The 18,826-nt window shown below is 59.9% G+C and overlaps 5 protein-coding genes across 5 annotated transcripts; 1 reads left to right on the top strand and 4 right to left on the bottom strand.

Annotated features, from left to right (window-relative positions):
• Positions 1-94: 94 nt before the first annotated feature.
• On the bottom strand, positions 95-1,940 carry PUNSTDRAFT_99734 (galactose mutarotase-like protein). The gene is made up of 9 exons (XM_007381760.1): positions 1,746-1,940; positions 1,582-1,680; positions 1,485-1,526; positions 1,371-1,426; positions 1,195-1,298; positions 990-1,129; positions 624-924; positions 441-565; positions 95-362 (listed from the first exon to the last, which is right to left on the bottom strand). Exons 1-9 carry the CDS (start codon positions 1,851-1,853, stop codon positions 141-143), a joined length of 1,197 nt encoding a protein of 398 aa, XP_007381822.1. The 5' UTR covers positions 1,854-1,940; the 3' UTR covers positions 95-140.
• A 527-nt stretch (positions 1,941-2,467) lies between these two features.
• PUNSTDRAFT_99733 (uncharacterized protein) lies at positions 2,468-5,415 on the bottom strand. Its single transcript, XM_007381759.1, has 7 exons — positions 4,269-5,415; positions 4,135-4,209; positions 3,912-4,019; positions 3,625-3,735; positions 3,411-3,511; positions 3,275-3,349; positions 2,468-3,192 (listed from the first exon to the last, which is right to left on the bottom strand). Exons 1-7 carry the CDS (start codon positions 5,380-5,382, stop codon positions 3,064-3,066), a joined length of 1,713 nt encoding a protein of 570 aa, XP_007381821.1. The 5' UTR covers positions 5,383-5,415; the 3' UTR covers positions 2,468-3,063.
• A 2,675-nt stretch (positions 5,416-8,090) lies between these two features.
• PUNSTDRAFT_119328 (aminohydrolase) lies at positions 8,091-10,286 on the bottom strand (the record flags this gene model as incomplete). Its single annotated transcript, XM_007381758.1, has 10 exons — positions 10,213-10,286; positions 10,021-10,116; positions 9,628-9,961; positions 9,473-9,571; positions 9,345-9,414; positions 9,174-9,292; positions 8,725-9,114; positions 8,526-8,672; positions 8,355-8,451; positions 8,091-8,290 (listed from the first exon to the last, which is right to left on the bottom strand). Exons 1-10 carry the CDS (start codon positions 10,269-10,271, stop codon positions 8,091-8,093), a joined length of 1,611 nt encoding a protein of 536 aa, XP_007381820.1. The 5' UTR covers positions 10,272-10,286.
• Positions 10,287-11,671: 1,385 nt separating this feature from the next.
• PUNSTDRAFT_132400 (uncharacterized protein) lies at positions 11,672-12,635 on the top strand (the record flags this gene model as incomplete). Its single annotated transcript, XM_007381757.1, has 2 exons — positions 11,672-12,284; positions 12,373-12,635. The coding sequence occupies 2 exons, from the start codon at positions 11,672-11,674 to the stop codon at positions 12,633-12,635; spliced, it is 876 nt and encodes a 291-aa protein (XP_007381819.1).
• Positions 12,636-12,754: 119 nt separating this feature from the next.
• Positions 12,755-17,772, bottom strand: PUNSTDRAFT_50972 (SAICAR synthase-like protein). The gene is made up of 3 exons (XM_007381756.1): positions 16,497-17,772; positions 13,821-16,424; positions 12,755-13,755 (listed from the first exon to the last, which is right to left on the bottom strand). The coding sequence occupies exons 2-3, from the start codon at positions 15,348-15,350 to the stop codon at positions 12,919-12,921; spliced, it is 2,367 nt and encodes a 788-aa protein (XP_007381818.1). The 5' UTR covers positions 15,351-16,424; positions 16,497-17,772; the 3' UTR covers positions 12,755-12,918.
• Between the last annotated feature and the right edge of the window lie 1,054 nt (positions 17,773-18,826).

Raw genomic sequence — 18,826 nt, 5'->3', positions numbered from 1 at the left:
TCACTTCCCACTGCGGAGGTAAGTGTGGATGCGGCAACGACTTTCTTCTGCCAACGCTTCGGCATCCATACCACCTGACGTTCACATGGTGCAGGGTAATACATCATTTTGTTGATCTTGCTAAGTTACAATTTCCACGCTCAGTGGATGACGCTGAATGCGTACGTAGATTCCCAGTTATAGTCCCGCTTCGGCCCGTATATCTGGTCAATCCCCCACTCCGGCTGGTTGATGGCATCGATCCACGACTCTTGCTCCACCACCAGGCACGAGTGGTCGGTGTAGAACTCGGACGGGCCGCCTTGGTCGGCCTTGCGCGGGATTGGAAGGCTGGCGTTGAAGATGCCGTCACAGGTGTAGACCTGGGGGGAAGGAGAACGAATCGTGAGCAGGCCTCGGGTCGAATGGGGGCGGTGTGACATGCGGCGCGATGAACGTACCTGCAGCGCAGGCTGATTGGTGGTCACGTCCAACCGGATACCCGAGTTGGTGCTCCAGAGGGAGAAGACGGGCTTCTTCTCGTCGTGCTCGTCATAGACCCAGCAATTATCAAATCCGACGCATCCTATTGGTTACGCCCGTTTAATGTGTATCCCTCGTGTTCATATACTGTCCTATCTCACCTGTACCGCAGTAGTCAAGGCCGGCGGTCTGGTTGATCGCCGCCCCGATGCTCTTCGCCTTGCGGAAATCGAGCGGGGTGCCCTCGACCTCGAGCAACTCTCCGGTCGGGATCAGGATGCCGTCGGTGCCCACGACCCTCGAGGACGGGAACTGCGCAAAGTGCGCGTCCAGGTCCGCCGACTCCTCGAACGCCTCGAGGTTCCAATAATGGTGCCCCGAGAGCATGATAGGCGTCAGCTTGTCCGCCGTCGCATGGATCTTGATGTTCCACGTCGCGTGGTTCTCGAGCGTGTACGTGACCTATCACGTTGCGGTACGTGTCAGTCAATCTGCGAAGGATAACATACGGAAATGAAGGTGCGTACGGTGGCGTGTACCGTGCCTGGAAATCCCTGCATTCCGTCCGGATCGAGCACCGTGAAAGTAACAGAGTGCGCCGTCTGCTTGGAGACGGTCCACACGCGACGGTCGAACCCGTCAGAACCTCCGTGTAGTGTATCCTTACCTGTGAAAAACGGTATTTATGTGAGTGAGTGTCTCCCAAGGAGCGTGTCGACCATACAAACATACCGCCGTTCTCGTTCTCGACGATGTGGAAAACGCCGGGCCCAGACGACGGCGTGCTGCGAGTCGGAGGAATCGAGAACGTGCCATTCTTGATCCTATTGGCGTATCTGGGAAAAACAGTCGGATGTATATCAGTCGTCGGTCGCGACGAAAAAGGTCTGAGAAGGATTCCGACGAACCTTCCGACGATAGGCCCAAAGTACGGGTGACCCAACGCGTCCGTCAGATAGTTTGTCTGCGACGCGTTCAGCCGGCTACGTCTACGGCGTGATGAACATGTCATAGCAGCTCACATGGTTGTCGTAGCCAAGGATAATGTCGCGGAATTTTCCATGCTAACACAGTAGCTCGCTCAGACCGGCCTCAGGAAACCCAAACAGAGGAACGTACCTTGTCCTTGACGAAGAAATTGGTCACGATCGCGCCGTAAGGGATAAAATTGGCGTATGCGGACCCGTCTGGAGACGATATCTTGACAGCTTCCAGAGGCTGCAGAACGTTATAGCAAGTCAGCCGTCGGGCCTCGACACGATTCAAGGCCCCCGCGCGCTCACACTCACGTTGGCCGTCCCTCCTCTCTGCCGCAACGACAGCGCTCCTACAACGGTCGCCAAAGACGCACATGCAACGAAGCACCTAGCCAAGCTCGCGAACATCACCATCGTAGCCTCGGCGCTTCCTCCGCAGACTTCAGGGATTTCCGTAGACGAGGAAACGCGGCCCCGACGAAGGCAGGCTTTATACCCCAGGCCGGTGACTTCCCCGCATGACCACCGAGCGTCCCCTTACATCCCCCACAGCATCCCCGGCTTTTCGAAGGTTGATGGCACCACCTAGCCGCCGTATTTCATACGCCTCCGCGTCGTAACACCCGGGGGGAAAAGTTGCAGAAAAGCAGGTGGTATGGCCGCGCACCCGACCCACCAGCGGGGTCAGATGATGGGCTGCAGAACCGGAGGAAGCGTCCACGGCGCGTTCGCGCAGGTCACGAAGGCAGAGGCGGTCCGCGCCAGGACATCAGGAAGACCGGGGAACGTCTGATGACGTCTTCGTGGGTTTCGGTTGTTCTTCACGACTATACGCGCATGGATCGGACGCCGCCACGGGTTTTTTTTGCTGCTGATATGAAGTCCATGAAGGATGGAATGAGAGAGACTTGAGTGGTCATCGTGACGTGTTGCAGCTTTGAAATCCATGTAGGAGCAATCATCACGGCGCATTAGAATTTCACCGATTACTCAACCTGACACCATCGGATACGAACATCATGCATTGGGCTTCTACTACGTGGGTTACATTGGTTTGTGCACGTATCAAAAAAAAAGAAAAGAAAAAAAATCAACAAACGGCGAACAACACAAGGATGTGTACACCGGCACTGGGGGGCAGTAGAGACACATACGGGGGATCGTGTACAGTCGTGACATGCTCGAAGAGACAGAGGGGCAAAGAGATAGGAGATATAGTCTGTGGACGGTGAGGTTGTGATAGAGGGGATAGGCGAGGAGTAAAGACGTTGTACAAATGAAAAGGGTAAGCTGTATGCTAACCCAGAGTGCGTCGTGTATCGCAGCAGCATAATGATAGATAAAAGGCGATGTAAGTACTTTCTTCGTGAGCAGCGGCGGCGGCTCAGGCAGGGAGTGAGGGACCTAGGTGGGCGAGTTTGATACAAGAACAACAACAACAACAGTCTTGCGCGCTCGTGAATGATGGATGATCTTCGCGAAACCGATGCACGGATATCTCCGGGTGCAGCGACGTCGCGGTGTCGTGAATTGAATGCAGGACGAGGGAGGAGGAGGTGGTGGGTATACGCGAACAAGCACGGGGCACGGGGTCCAACGGTCGGATAAGGCGCATGATCGATGATCAGTACCCGTAACCTCTGCTCCCTCCGCCCACCGTCGCGGTCTTCGCGCTCGCCGGCGCCATGCTCACGTTCACGCTCACCGGGGGCCCGTTGCTCGTCGCGACCGGAACGACCGGCACCGTGTTCGCCTGAAGGAGAGACATTCCCGAGGAGTTTGTTCGCGATAAGTTTTCCACTCCGGTTTGAATATCATCGCGCGGCGTAACGTACCGAAGTCGCGGCCGCGTGGGGGTGGCCAGCGTTCACAAGCGCCGTTAATCGCGCAATCTCCTCTCGTGATGACACCTGAGAGGAAAGGGGTGCGGATGAGCGACGAGCAAGAGTGCGCTGCGATGTACAGACATACCAGTGCGCTCGTCAACCGCTCGTTCTCGTTCGTGAGGAATTCGACCTTGGCCTGCAACTGGGCCAACCAGGCCTTCTTGCGTTGCCTACACTTGAGCGCCGCTGGCGACAGCTAATCAGCATCAAGTACATACACAAAACATACTTTCGGAGGCATATGCGAGCGATGACGTCCACGGCGGGGGTCGCGATGAGGTAAAAGATCGCAAACTCACCCTGTCGGTTGCGCTCCAGGAAGTTCTTCCGCTTCTCCTCCTCCGTCTCGGGCTTCTTCTGTCGTCCGTTTTTGCCCGTCCCACTTGGCGACAGCGACTGCTGGTCCGCGCCTGGCAGAAACAGAACGGGTTGATCAGCCCTCTGCATGCTGGCACGATTCAAACCCGGTCAGGAACGGGGGGAGGCGGGATAACATATCATGGCATGCGTGGGAAACACGCCGCGCCGAGTATCGGCCGCCCCCGGCGGCACGTTGGGAAATCAGGTGACCGTCGGTGAGACTTACCGTCCATATCGTCGTCGTCGTCGTCGTCTTCGTCGGATGCACCCGTGCTAACCCCGCGTTTGCCGCGAGAAGAGGTCGTGTTCGAGCGTGTGCGTTTGCCCTTGGTCGCTGTTGCGACATGTGGTCAGCGGCATGTCTCCGATCGTGTACTGATTACGCGGCAAAGCCGTTGCCCGATATAACTCTAGGACAACGACCAACCCCACACGGGCGGACAACGTACCAGTATGAACAGCTTGCTCGTTGGGGGTTGGGGCGACGTCGTAGGACTTGCGCTTGGTTCCCCGCTTGTTGTTAGCTGTTTCACTCAGGGGTTAACGGTGACGCGACGAACATCGTAGACATTGACGTCATTACCAGCAGTATTTTGAGCGTTCATGTGCCGCTGCGCCTCTTCCCGTTTGGTCAACTCTTGATGAGCCTGGCTGAGCAAGAAAAGGCCGTTCGCGGCCGTATTGGCCGCGTTGGTCATCTGCGCGTAGTTCTGCCCGTTGGGGTCGTCGTAGTCGCCTTGGCCGGCGTAGCCTTCCTGAGACAGGGGTACGTGCTGCATCTGCGCCTGCTGTTGATAGGACAGCTGGTTGGCGAGGCTCGGAGCCTGAGCATTGTTCGAATTCTGGGCGCTGCTGGCGGCGAGAACGCCGGTGATGGCGCTGAGGGTGTTGGGCGTGATGGTCGCTGCGTTCGTGCCGTTGGCTTGACCTCCTCCTTGAACGAGACCCAAGAAGGCTGCCGTGTTCGGAGAAGGTGGTGGGAAACTGAGTGGACCCCCGAGAAGGGGGGTGAGACCCGTCCCGGGTGTTAAACCTGTACGAGGAGTGAGACCGGTGCGGAACGTAGCGGGGTCGAAGGGGACGTGGGTGGTGGAGTCCTGCTGCGTGCCCGACTGAGGACCGGCGAGCATGGCGGGCGATAAGGGCCCCGACCGCAAAGAGTTGGCGAAGGAGGCGGCCGAGAACCAGTTGTACGACTCCGCGGGGCTGTTGATGGACGCCAACGGCGGGAGCATGGGCTTGGGCGAAGTCGACCGCTTCTCGGTGTTGCCATCTTTACCGGCCTGATGCGAGGGCGAGTTGGGGCGGGCCGCGTTGGTGGACTGCGACGAGGTCGAGTCGCGGGTGGATGGACCCAGCGATTGCTGGCGATCGGACGACGGATGCGACTGGGTGCGGAGCGACGAGGCGCTGTGCCTGGACGAGACGGAAAAGGACTGCTCGAAGGGATTGGGCTCGAGGTCAAAGTTGGACCGACGTTCCAGCGGTCGGGGCGGGGGCCTGGCCGGAGCCTTTCCTTGCTGGGCCTTGACGGGGACGGGAGGCGGTGGTAGGGAGGCGTCGGGGGTGGGCTCGGTGACGGTGACCTTGGCGTCGGCGTCGGCGTCGGCGTCGGTGTCCTGCTTCGCTTTAGGCTGTGTCTGCGCCCGATTATTCGTAGCGGGCTCGGGGGAGGAGCTGGAACTTCGGGCGACCATGACGCTGTTGTAAGCTCGACGTCAGCGGAGGCGAGGGAAGGGGGGGTCGGAGTGACGTCGAATTTCGTCGTCATTGATATACAGCTGACAAAGCATCTCCCGCTTCTTCGGGTCTCGATCGGAAGCCCAAATGACGCTCCACTTGAACCATGCCGCCGCCCGCCTCCCCCTAAGATCACCCGCCAATCTTCCTCTCGGATGTCGTTCCTCCGTCCCGGGCACAAGGCCACCGCCGGTCGTGGCGAGGGCAGACGCTGGGCAATCCAGTCTAGAAATCGAGAACTTCATACAACCTTGTAACATAACACCTGAGAAGGGCAATCAACAGAGGTCCATGCCGTGATTGCGTGCGCATTTCATCCACCTGATCACGCAAGGAACCACCCCTCGAATGCCTCGCGGCGCTGGCAATCGGTCCAGCCTCCGCCCAGAAACAGATGGGTCGGACACGCTCGAGAGGGCGGCGCCCAACCCGCCGGCGCCACCACCGCGCGGCTCCGTCGTCCACCTGCTCGGAATACCTCGTCCAAAACCAGGATCGCGACGACGAACAGCGATTCAAATGCAGGACCCGTGCGCCAGCGACGAGCGCTCCGCCATCGCCCAGGAACCGCTCCCACGGCCAGGACTTCTTCCGAAACCCAAATCGAACCGCGACTTCCCAGTCTGTCATCCCCTTCCGTCTCGCACAACGCCTCGCGGTCTGCTCGCGCTGCGGTTCTGCACATAGCTGCTCGGGAGTGTATGCTCTATTGCCCAGCGGTACGCTTCTGCGCCCATGTTCACCTTCGGTCTCGTCGCGCGCTCATCAAACACGCACGGCTGCAACCTCACGTCCAGAATAGCGGCAATCCATGCGCCCGATTTGAGCGCTGCGGGTATCTCCGAAACCAACCTCTCAACCCAATCCGAACCTTGGTCTTTCTCTCTCATGGGAGGAACGCCTCGCACGTCATCTTACGCTCCCTCAACTCGGAGGACGTGCACGCGGCCCACCTCCGCCTCCGCACCGGTACCACCCCCGCTCTAACGGACTACTCGGACATCGCAAATACTACAACGGATCTGCATCCCCACCCTCCATCGAGACTCGCAGATCGCGAATATTGAGACCTGAACCCCCGAACTATAAAGCTTCGGCACGTTGCCTCGCTGCTGCACGTATCTGCTCACATGAAGCGTCGGAACCACAGTCTGGAATTCCCGGATAACGAGAAAGTAGCTCTCCTCCCGTCTTCTGGCGGCTGCTGCGGCACACACGATCCATTCACTGGCTCGTCACGCCTCATAAACCCCTGGGTTTCTCTCGACAGAACGGCGTGGATGGGCGTGAATCACTCGCCGGCCCAGGTCTCGTGGTTATCTGGTAGAACCTCTTCTTCATCTCATTTCTAGTGGCCGTAGTGCGGCCCCCCGTGCCCGAGTCTCGCGCCAAGAATACGCATACGATACAATATATTCGAGCCGCCCGGTGGTAACGTGACGCCTGAATCAATATTCGCCACTACCCGGCTTCACGAACGCTCGGGCCCAGGGCTGTCACCAGATTTACGCCCCATCGAGAAAGTCGGGAACTCGCCGAGTATTTCGGTACTGACCCTTGCAGAAGGACGAGCTGCCGGCCCTCTTCTGCTCCCGATCCCTGCTACTTGCACCTTTAACTAACCTATGGATGTCAAGCACATGCGATGTTCTAAACCGTCGTGCCATCCTCCTCGCACGTCGCGGCAAACACGTTCTCTACGCTATCGATCCCGGTCGCAAACGGAGTAAAGAAGCCGCGGAAGCCATCGACAGGGCGTTCGGAACGGATATCCCTTTCACAGAACCGTCCAAGTCAGCGCTCTGGAAAGCTTTGATACCGGCCTACACTCGTAATGGGATCGATATGAACATCGGGCCGCCGGATGCCTTACGCAGATCTCGGAGATGGGGAACAGCGGATAGGACACTCCATCCTGCCTTGCAGAGGCAAGGACCAGGATACTACAGCGTTGTATTCTAGTCGTCATGACCTGCGCCGCAACGCTCATAAGTTTATGCTCGTCGAGCCTGATTCTCTCATGCTCGCTCCACTCGCCGAGACCAACGCCCCCCCTCCACTCCTTCTCAACTCGCTGTAGGGTTCATGGTGCCGCGGTCGGCAGCACTCAAAGAACCGTGGTTGGGGTTGCTTCTATGGGGCCTGACGGCATTACCAGCGGACGCAAGTTTAACGGGCGGTCCGAAGGGTCCTACATACTACTGGATGCACTCACGGATACAGCATGTTTGCGTACTCTGATAACAGGAATGAAATGCTGCTAGCACTTCCACGATGGATCCTACTTTGAGCGATTTCGTGAGGCTGTTTGGAATGCATATATGCGCACGGTTGCAACATGTTCCGCGATACAATCGATGGGCACGAATTCGAAGGGCCCCGACAGATCAAAGACCAGTCATTTCGCGCCTCCGTATTGATCACCATCAAGGCACACGGAAGTGGACGGTACTGCATCCGAGAGCCTCTAAATATCATGACGCGCGGAAAGCATGACGACCGCGATAGCTCAGATGCGCTATCGCACACGCTAATACTTAAAGCTTATCCAGAAGGACGCCACCCATCCCGATAATTATAGGAGCGGCCTGCTTTTCACAGCGCGCAAACGTGTTCATGTTGATACGCGCGTTATTTCTGGTACTATATACGCAACGAGGGCCTCTCAATCGTACAACCACGCCGCCACGCGTCTGGGATCTGTCCCCCGAGCCGAAAACCGGTCAGCGAAGAGGGACGGGCCCCTGCGCAAGAACTGGCCATCGCGAGGTGTGCCGACGAGCTCGCCGTTCTCCCACATCACCTTCCCCCGAAGAAGGGTGTATCGCGGCCAGTTGGTGAATTCCATGCCCTCGAATGGCGTGTCTAGACGATGTTTGGCGATGAGGAAAAAAGGGTAAGCAAAGCGAAATATTGCGGTAATGCGCACAGTCCACGTTGTGATGGAGCCGGTCATTCGTGAGTTTGAAGGGTGGCAGTCTGCCCTCCGGGTACCATATGACGAGGTCGGCGTCGGATAGACCGGGCTATGGGGACGAGTCAGCCCCTCTTGCAGGTCGTCGGCGAGATTGAGAATCGTTGCATCCCATGGAGCACTTACCAACAACGCGCCTTTCTTAGGATACAGACCATACAACTTCGCAGGATTCGTTGCCGTGACCTCGACGAACTTCTGGGGAGTGATGCGTCCCTTCAGGACACCATAGTTGAACAACAACGGCACACGCGTTTCGATACCAGGACATCCCTAAGATCGGGCATGAACACGAGTTGTCACGATAGAAGCCGCGGATACTAACGTTCGGTATGTACGCAAAATGTCCCGTCTTCCCCTTTGCAAGCTGTGTTAGATTTCCGTGTGCGCATGCGTGGGCAACATCCTCCCCCGCGACGCTCTCCGAGTGATCGAGTACGCCGCGCATCTTCCCGCGTTCGTCATCGTACCTGAACGGGCAGTGGTCCGAAGAGAAGATCGTGAAGGTGCCGTTGTGCAATCCCGTCCAGAGTGCTTCCTGGTCCGACCCGTCGGGTCCTGGCGGCGGCGAGCAGATCATTTTCGAATTTTCGAAGCAGCTCGGGTCGTGGAACCGGCGCAGGTCCTGCCACGTGAGATGGAGGTATTGAGGGCATGTCTCCGCGTATACGGGCAAACCGCGCGTCTGAGCGTTGCGGATCACCTCCGCCGCGGACTAAGGGGAAGACGATTCAAATCGCGAACACACCAGGAAGGAAGGAAATGTGTGCGTACAGCTGCTGAGACGTGGACGAAGAGTATAGGGTTCTGGACCAGTTCGGCGAGAACGACGGCTCTGTTGGTCGCCTCGCCTTCAACAATTGGGGGCCGCGATTGGGCATGATAAAACGGCTCTATAGAAAGCATATGAGTGACGAGCACAAGACCCATGAATATCGTGCTCACCGATGTAGCCTTTCTCTGTGAGCTTTTCTGTCAACCAGCTAATGAGGTCGCCATTTTCGGCATGGATCATCTGGAAGGACACAGAATCGGCTCTGCAACGAGAACGTGTGGCCGGATGTGGATCATACCGTCGTTATACGGTTCTTCTTGGCTTCAAGCATGACATCGAGGAGTTGGGAATCGCTGAGTCGCATCGCTTCATACGTCATGAACAGCTTGACACTCGTCTGCAATGCATGTGTCATTCTTGGGGAGGGGGCACTCATGCGTCGAAGGGACTTACGATACCCCAATCCTTGACCAAGACAGGCATCTCATCCTTCATAACCTCCTTGTCCGCGCGAGTGCAAATGACGTGGAAACCGTAATCGATGTAACTTCCCGAAGCTTGGGCTTTCTTGCTATACGCATTGACGACGGCCAGCATGCTCTTATCGTTGCGCGTCTGGACAGCGAACGGGATCATGGTGGTCGTTCCCCCTGCAACGGCAGCGCGAGAACCGGTCTCGAAGTCGTCCGCACATACGGCACCTGGCGAGCCGGAATCCGGTCTGGTATTTTGACCCTGGGCGATGTGTACGTGAGCATCGACGCCGCCGGGAGTAACCAAACCGCCTCTGAGAGTCACAATCGTTAGATACTCTCGCACAGCGAGTGAATGAGCGTCACTGCATACTCTGCATCTATGACCACCGCCCCCTCGAGGTCGTCCGGAGAAATACCTGCTAACAGAGCGACTACTTTGCCATCTTTGATGGCAATTGCATACGCCCTGCGCGTTCATTCGAGTCAACTTGAGACCTTGCGCGCAGAAAGAAAGTCGTCCAAGGACGTGCCGATGAAGATGACGAGGGTAGTCTGGACTCACCCGATGTCAGCGGCAGTGACCACCACTCCGTTGACGACAACCGTGTCGTACTTGCTCATCACGCCCTATGGTCGTCTGTCCAGATGCTTGAACCGACGTGGTTGCAACATCTCGTTATCGTATCCCAAATAGATCAGCCGGCACGGGTGAGTGTGAACCGAAGATAGCATAAGTAGCCACGCAGCCACAACAGAAACACATGGTGTATGGTACCAAGCGCAAGCTGGGCTAGCCTGCGCGCGTCACCCTCGGCGAGCACGAGAACACGAGAAGAGCGGAACAGGGCGAACGTATGTCCGGGTTCGAGCATGCCGCACAATTCGACAGTGAACACGAGGCCCGTGGCGGAGGGGAGAAAGGCAAAGGGTGCAGGTGAGCGGTCGAACAGTTATGCCATCCCGAGAAGGGGGATGCTTGGTTCGGCTCTGCAATTGTTTGGGAGGATGAGGCAGGAAGGGGTACATGTCGCGAATCGGTGCTGGGGTCGGATAGCAATGCGCCAAGTCCGATCCCCAGGGCCAGCAAGGGACAGGGCATGATGGAACAGCGTTCGGCGGGCTGTCCCTCTATCGGGAGGATATTTTACAACTCAAGATGAGATAGTCTGATAACTTGGCTTCCACGGTGGTTTCTGGACTGTTTATATTTTTTCTACGAAATTACGACCTTGACGAGGCTCCGGGACGTTTTTTTTTGCAGTGTTCACTGTAAGTTACCAGGGTTTGCGCTGGCCGTGTCTTAACTGCCTTACAAACCCTTTCCATTTCTTACTGGTACTGGTCAAGCGAGGATCGGCCGCGCAGCAAGCGCGGCCTTTTTCCAGTGTTGAGGAGGGAGGTCAAGAGGAGACATCAACGAATCCGCGTCGGGAATTGCCGAAACAACTCTCAGCTTTAACGTCGCAGGACTATCGCATTGTATGCCGCAGATTCTGACCTGGGCGACGAGTAGCAGCATTCCCGGTGTTGCTCGTAAGGACGGTCGGGCGTTGGCACATGGCAAAAATAGCGGTAGCCACCAGGTACACGACGTTCGGTGGCTTGTACGTACCGGTACGTGCCTTTATGCCATGCTAGCGTCGTTTCCGAAGAATACTCTTCGCTTGACAAACCACCCGGCTCCAGCTTTCTATGATGGCGCTCGGCTGAGTTACAGGACTCTCGTATCAATCTTAGGCACTTCCGCATTGACCTGCCATCCACAGAATTCGGAACGAATCAATCGTAACCACCAAATTGATGTGGCCTAGTTAACAAAGAAAATGGCCCACGCGAGCCTCATTTGGCTGTCGTGGGCGTTGTTCTCCGTGTGTCTTCACGGTCAGTTAAATTCAAACGCTCACCTCTTTCCATGGCATCCTTTTCTTGGGCCTTTCACCTTCCCTCCTAATCAGATGGACCGACTTCCGCTGGAGGTTTTACAGCATATATTCTCTGTTGCTTGCATCGACGACGGCACCATGGGCTGCTCGCTTTCGCTTGTCTCAAAACCCATCCGGACAGCCTCCGACCGCTACCGCTACCAGACCGTCGTCCTTCGGAACCAGAGACAGATCAAGTCTTTCCTGGTCGTCCTTAAATTTCAACGGCCCAAATCTAAGCCTCCGCCATCCGTTACGCATCTATGCGCTTTCTACGGCGAAGCCCCGTTCGTGTCGCCGGCGACCTACATCGAACAGGCAAGACGACAGTACGCCGAGACCAGCCGCGCGCTGGACGAGCTCCTGACCCTCGTGGGTCCTACGCTGGTCTCTTGCGCGCTCATTGGGGAGGCGTGCTGGTACGTCTCCGGCCACCCGCACCGTTTCAAGACGCCCCTACCTGCCCTCCGAGCTCTCTGGACGCCCGACGTGACCCGCTGGGACACGGACCGCCCGCGCCTCCTCCCTGCCCTGGAGTCGCTTCACATCACCAACACGCAGTATACGCTAGACGTCTTATCGGCGGACGTCGACGCTAGACTTTCCAGGCTCTGCGGTGCCAGTCCGATCCGCCGCGTTGGCTTCACTTGCTGCTGCGAGAACGTCTATGTAGAGCTATGCTATCAGACATCGGCCAACCCTGTTGCCAGAGGTGCGTCCCATGCTCTCCAAGCTCTCGCTTCCTCGCGACGTCTTGTCCTCACTCGCCGGCTCACCGTACATAAATTTCCTTCTTGAAGCCGAAGCCGCGCCGCCGTTTAGCTTCACCAGCCTGAGCCACGCCGAGTGTCTCGAGCGCGGCCATCGATCCGGACAAGCGACTCACAACGGCAGACCTTGCGAACTTCGTGCGGCCGCCTGCCCGCCAGGGAACGTCGGGAAACAGATAGAAGGCGCGTGGAGAAAGTATATCGGCTGGGATCCGTCCAGTTGGCCTGGAGGCGTCAAAGGGACAACCGCCGAGGAGCGTCTTCCGCTCCGGCCCATCTCCAATCGCGCTTAGCTGGGGCCTCTCACGACGCAACAAGATCATAATCTATTACTGCATAGATATGCTACATGCGCGAGACAACATGTTTCTACGAGATGATGCAACGAAGCTCCATGTAGATGAGGGATGCGGTGAAAGTGGGGAGAGTGATAGGAAACGTTTCGTGATCAGACATGTAGGGTGGGAAAAAAGATGGAGAAAACACGCGCATATACGAGGTAATTCGGAAGAGGGGAGAGAGAGAGAGAGAGAAAAGGCATTGCGTTGGTCGGTCGACAACATACAAAAGTCTTCGTCATGTCGAGAGATGGCCAAGATCTTCGTGCTCTCCAGAGCCAAATATATCGGCAAAGATCTCCTTGCCGTCCGCGCACAGCGCCGGGAGCTGCATCGCGCTCGCCGCGGGATCGTCCCTCGCCGCCTTCACGATCCGTTTCCGCTCGTCGTTCCATATCTTCTCCAGCGCCGCGGCGACGTTCTTGAGCCCGAACAGGAACCCGCGGTCGGGCTCGTCCGGGTAATGCGGCGGGAAGCGCGCGTACACGAGGCCCGTCTCCGGGTCGACCTTGGCGCGGTACCCGGACCCGCTCGCCACCTCCGGCAGCCCGCCGGCGTCGAGCTCGGCCTCGGGCGGCTGCGGTAACCAGTCGCGCCCCGTGGTCGTGTGCGCAAAATCGACGAGGCGGATGTTGACCTCCCCGCGCTTGCGGCGGCCGGTGGAGCGCTTCACGACGGGCCCGACGAGCAGGTCGTCGCTGTGCGAGCGCCGGAGCGGCGGCGCGTCGCGCTGCTCCTCCGGCGCCTGCCGACCGCGCTTGCGCTCGAGCGACTCGCCGCGCTTGCTTCGAGCGGACGGGTGCTCGAGATAGAAGGAGCGGTAGGCGTCCTGGGCCTCGCGATCGCCGTCGTAAATCATGAGCAGGCTGCAGCCGTAGAACCGAAAGCCCTTGAGGCGGTTGATGATCCGGGCCAGCGCGTAGATCTTCTGCAGCATCGGCGGGATGTGGTGCGTGAGCAGCCGCTCACCGTCGTGCAGGAACGACGCGAGCACGCTCGAAAACTCGTCCGCCTTGATGTCCCGGCCTTTGTACTTGTCCTGGGTGACGTACGACTGCGTGACGTTGTTCCAGACCTTCGAGTCGAGCGGAAGCGGCGTGTCAGTGAACCAGAGTCAACGTGTCCCGGTGATGAGCCTACCTGCATACCGCACACACGCACCCCGAGGGTCCGGCTCGTCGTGCGGTCGCACTTCTTCCGCTGGCTCTTCTTCTTCGTCGGCGTCGCGTCCATCCCGTACTGCCGCGTGCCCATCTTGAGGTCGAGCACGCACGGGTGCTTCAATCGGCCTGTGAGATCCTCCATGAGGATGAAATGGTTCTGGCGGGTGATCACGCCCTCGTCCTTGTCCTTCCCGGCAGCGCCCTCCTCCGGGATCCTCGGAGGCATCACCCCGCCGCCAAACCGGAACGGCCGCGAGGGCGCGTCCAACGACCGGGACCGCGAACGGCGGCGCGGCGGCGAGGGCAGCAGCGGCTCAGGCTCGCGCTTGCCCTCCCTGACCCAACCGAACATGTCGACGGGCGTGTTATGCCTCTTCGGTGGGACGAACCCGGCCCCGTCGCCTCCTACCGTCCTCTCCAGCGAATCCGCGCTCCGCACGCGCCGGATCGGCTCCCCCTGCCGCTGCTCGTCCCAATCCCCCCTGCCTTCCTCCTCCCCCTCGCACCCTTCCTCCCTAGCACACCGCCCCTCGCGCTCCTTCACGCCGTTCATCCACCGCGTCCCGTTCTGCTTCGCGAGCCGGCGCAGCACCTGGCTAAACACGTGGTCCTTCAGCTTCGTGTTCACCGTCGTCGACCCGAGCCCGCCGACCCAGTTCGGCCCGGGCGACCCGCCGCCGAACGCCGCTTGGTCCGCGCCCGGGAACGCGTGCAGCGCCGGCGTCATCGTCTCCTGTGCTTGCCCGTGCTGCCGATGATGTTCGCCGTCGCCTTCGTGCTCGCCTTCGTGTTCGCCTTCGTGCGCGTTCGCGTCGACGAAGAAGAACCGGTGCGGCCGCCGGCCGTCGAGCGACCCCGACGTCGAGGCCGACAACGCCGGCGCGACGATCACCGGCGAGTTCTGCGGCGTCGGCGGCTCGCGCGTCGAAGGCGACGTGCCCATTTCCTCCGTCGCGTTAGCGTTCGCGTTCGCACCGTTCGCCAGCGGACTCGGACGAGGCTTAAACTCCGTCGGCGCGACGCCCAAATCCGGGCTGGAAGCCGTCCCGCCCGCGAGCCTCGGCCTCCTCGCCCACCGACAGTGGCCCTGCAGACAGGGCCCGTGGTGGTGGTGGTGGTGCTGCTGCTGCTGATGCCGATGGTGCGAGGACGAGAACGCGCCCGAGTGCGAGACGGCGCGGTGGCGCCCGCCGGTGAACACCCACTCGGGGATGATATGCCGGTTGCAGTTGAGCGCGACCTCGGGCATCTCCGCCTCCGTCTCGACGTCCGTGTCGCCTCCTTCCTGTCCCTGTCCCTGTCCCTGTCCCTGGTCTCGGTCTTGCTCTTGCTTCCGGCCTGGGTCAAGGGAGAACCGCCTGGCGGATTTGGCGGCGGTGACGGGTGCATCGGTCGCCGCCTTGTGCAGCGGCGGGCGCGGGGTCGCTTCTTCGGTGGCGGTGGAGAGACGAGCGGCGTCGACGCTGCTTTCGCCCTGCTTCGGCACCCGGCGGTAGTTGACGAGCATCACGCCGAGGTATCGAGGGATAAAGCCGAGCAGGGGCGGCGCCTCGCGCTCGACGGCCTCGTAAAACAGGTTCTCGCGCGACACCAGCGGCTAGATACACATGGAGAGCGTGTAAAAAACCCCCCGAGGGAGAAATAAAAAAAAAGAAACAAAAAAACGACGTTCAACAATCTCGTACGACATGGATCAGAGGATATGAGAGAGAGAGAGAGAGAGACGGAGAAGAGGTAACGACGACACGGAGAAGGGACAGATGCTGACCTTGCACACGGCGCGCTTGGTGAACTTGTAGATGGCGCTGTGGCCGCCGACCTGGTTCCGGAAGGGCTGGAGCGGGATGTGAGGTAAATCTTCGGGCGGGAGGTCGCCGACCGTGTCGTGTTCGTGGCCGTGTTCGTGCTCGTGATCTTCGTCGCGGTGGCGGTCGTGGTGCCAGTACACGTCTTCGTCTTCGTCTTGTGCAGGAGGAGGGGCGAGGTCTTCGTCGAAGGACAGGTTGAAGTACGCATGGCTGTCTTCAGGGGCGTCGTCGTGGTCCGCGTCGTGCTCCGATATCCGTACGCGGTCGTACAGAAACGGATGCGGCGAGTGCCGCGTCGACAACGGCTCCGACTGCGATACGTGCTGCGTATATGCGCCGTTGTGGTGGTGGTGGTGGTGGTGCTGAGGGTGAGGATGCGTATGAGAATGTACGTGGGACGGGGGAAGCGGCGCGTGCTGCCACGGCGACGGCGACGCAAAGGACGTCGCAGACGTCGTCGTCGCCATCGACGCCGACTCCCACTCCGAGTCGTCCTCCTCTTCCTCCTCTTCGTCGTCCGTCGACCACGGCGAGTACGCGGTGGCGGACGGCGCGGCGATGGTGGTATTGAGGTGCAAGTTGAGGTCGGCATCCGACTTGCGCGAGAGGGAGGGCGGGAGGCGGTGCGGCGGCGGCGGGCGCGACGGCTCCGGCGAGGGCGGGTACGGGCGCGAGTGCGGGCGCGAAGGTTGGAGCAGCGGCGACGTCGTCGCCTTGCGCTCTCGCTCCTTCTCTCGTTCTCGCGTGACGTCCCGTTCGCGATCATAATCGCGCTGTTTACATCCAAGCCCCATCGTGAGTCAAGTCGCATACTTTATCACGAAAGGGGGAGGAAAAATCCGTACCTCGAGATCCAAAACCGACTCTCGACGCGGCTGTGCCTGCAATAACGCCGGCTCAGACGTCGCCGCCGCCTGTCCCAGCCGCTCCCTCGTCCGTCCTCTTCCACCCACCGCCGTGCCGTCCTGCCTCGCCACGACCTCCTTCCTCCACTGCGCCAGATCGTTCATCACGTTGTCCCTGATCGCCGCCGCCGCGGTCTTGCTCTGATCCCGGCGGGACGTCGACGCGGACGCGACGGTGCTGCTGCTATCCTTCGTCCTGACCCTCTCCAGCGCCGCGCCGCCGCCGCCCTTCTCCCTCTCCCTCTCTCGTTCCCTCTCCCGCTCGCGGCGAAAGAAGGCGGCCTCGCGCTCGGGCCATTCGCTCCTCCTCACAAACTCAAACTCGGCCTCGGCGACCGTCCCCGTCGCCGAGCTCGAACTCGGTCGGTGGTGGTGATGGTGGTGGTGGTTGTGATGGAGAGACAGGGAGGGCCGTCGATGCGCTGAAGAGGAAGAAGAAGAAGAGACGGCTGTAGCGGCGGCGGCGGTCGCCGAGACGTCGACGGAGAGCACGGCGTCCTCGAATTCGTCGAACGGGTTAACGACGGCATCCGTCGCAGGCGTGGCCGCGGACGTCTCCTTGAAGAGCTGCAGCGAGTCGGCGACTTTGCGGCCCATGCCGGTGGTGGCGTGCGGGGGAAGCGGGAGCGGGGAAGAGGAGGGCGAGGGCGATGAAGAGGCGGGAGAGGCGGGAGGAGAGGCGCGGGCGGAGGAGATGGGCGGGCGATCGGTGCTTGGGGAGGGGTTGGGGTGTAGGGTGGGCAGGGTGAACGACCTCATCGCGGGCCGGCGCGCGGTGCGGCGTCTGGAGAGCGTCGTCGACGAACGAACGGCGGCATCTGGGGCGACGGCCGTCGTAGATGTGGTCGATTGATTCGCCGGCGACGGTATCGTGGCCGAAGGAGACGAGGCGGCACGATCCTTGTCCTTGTCGTGCTGCCTGCGGGACGACGAGGCGACGGTGTCGGATATGGCGCGGTGCAGCGCGGCGGGGAGCTGGGCCTCGACGGGCGCGAGATGCGGCTTCGGGCGGGCGTGCTTGTGCTTGGGCGACGGCGGGGCGGTGATCGTCGCCGAGCTCGGCGGGGACGGCGGGAAGGAGCTCGGGTCGACGAGGGGCCCCATGCGACTTCGGGCGGCGCTGGGCGGGATGCGAAGCGGAAAGAGGATGCCGCGATCAGGAAACAAGAAAAAAGGATCCGGGGGGAGGAGTTGGCTAGCGGTTTATGTATCCGGGCCCGTCGTCGGCGTGAGTGTGTGTGCGGTGAGGTCGTTGTCTCGAATAGGACGCTCGTCATTCGACCCAAAACAACACACGTGGGATGACTCAGCCACCACCGTTTGTCCCCCTCGAGTCCCGCCACACAAATCCCTGCCGTCCTGCGCTCATACATCACTCATTCGCGTTTCATTTGCATCCGCATCCGAGTGTCCGTCGCAGGAACGGGTCGGCGGGAGGGCCTGAAAAAGACGCGGGCGCTGTTCCACCGTTCTCCCTCGCGCACGCACGTTCGACCCATCATCCCTGCGTCACCGGTTCTATCACCCCCTCTCTCCCCTTCGCCGTAGCTCCTAAGTATCGCATCGCCCGCGCACCGCGAAAGCAACCGATCCCGAATGAGTTCAAGCACGATGCCCGCCACCAACGTTTCCCGGTGAGTTCCCGGCATCCTCCCCCGCCCGCACGTCTTCTCGCCTGCGCCCCGTGGTCTGTTCTCTCCTCACCGCAGCCATGTTCGCTATCGCACCTCGACCCTTGATCGAACTTGTGCCAACGCCGTCCATCGATCGCACACGCCCTCACCCGGAGCCCCTCGCGTTAACCGCTCGCTCGCTCGCTCACCGGACAATCCCCGGCTTTTGCGTCAGCCCCCCGATATCTCATCTACTCTCGCGGAAGAATCGCAGATGACGCGCCCGTTACGGTATTCCCCCCCGGTCATCCCGAAGTGTCCACGTTTACCACGCGTTCCAGACCTCCCCTCGGGCGCAAAACTCCTAATCACGTCCACGAAGCGGCCGCAATCTCATCCTCCCGGAAATCTGCGACGTGGCTTATCTCGACGGTCCGTCGAGCTTGAAAAGTCTGATAGCTTGATACGCCCCGAACCCCCCGCCAACCGCGAACTCGCCTAGCGCGCGCACGAATCAGCGCCGCCCCTTCATACTTTCTCGCGCTCACGCTCACATTCGGTCCGCTTCCTCGTTCTGATCCCTCGTCGACTAACGGAAAGCCCTCTACCTGGCGCGCTCCCCACGGGCAACAACAAACAGCCTCACCTTTTCCCCAG

The sequence above is a fragment of the Punctularia strigosozonata genome (genome assembly GCF_000264995.1).
Source record: "Punctularia strigosozonata HHB-11173 SS5 unplaced genomic scaffold PUNSTscaffold_4, whole genome shotgun sequence".
Classification (NCBI taxonomy): Eukaryota; Fungi; Basidiomycota; class Agaricomycetes; order Corticiales; family Punctulariaceae; genus Punctularia; species Punctularia strigosozonata.
Note: the sequence above shows the minus strand (reverse complement) of the source record. Positions and strands in the feature narration are given on the sequence as shown.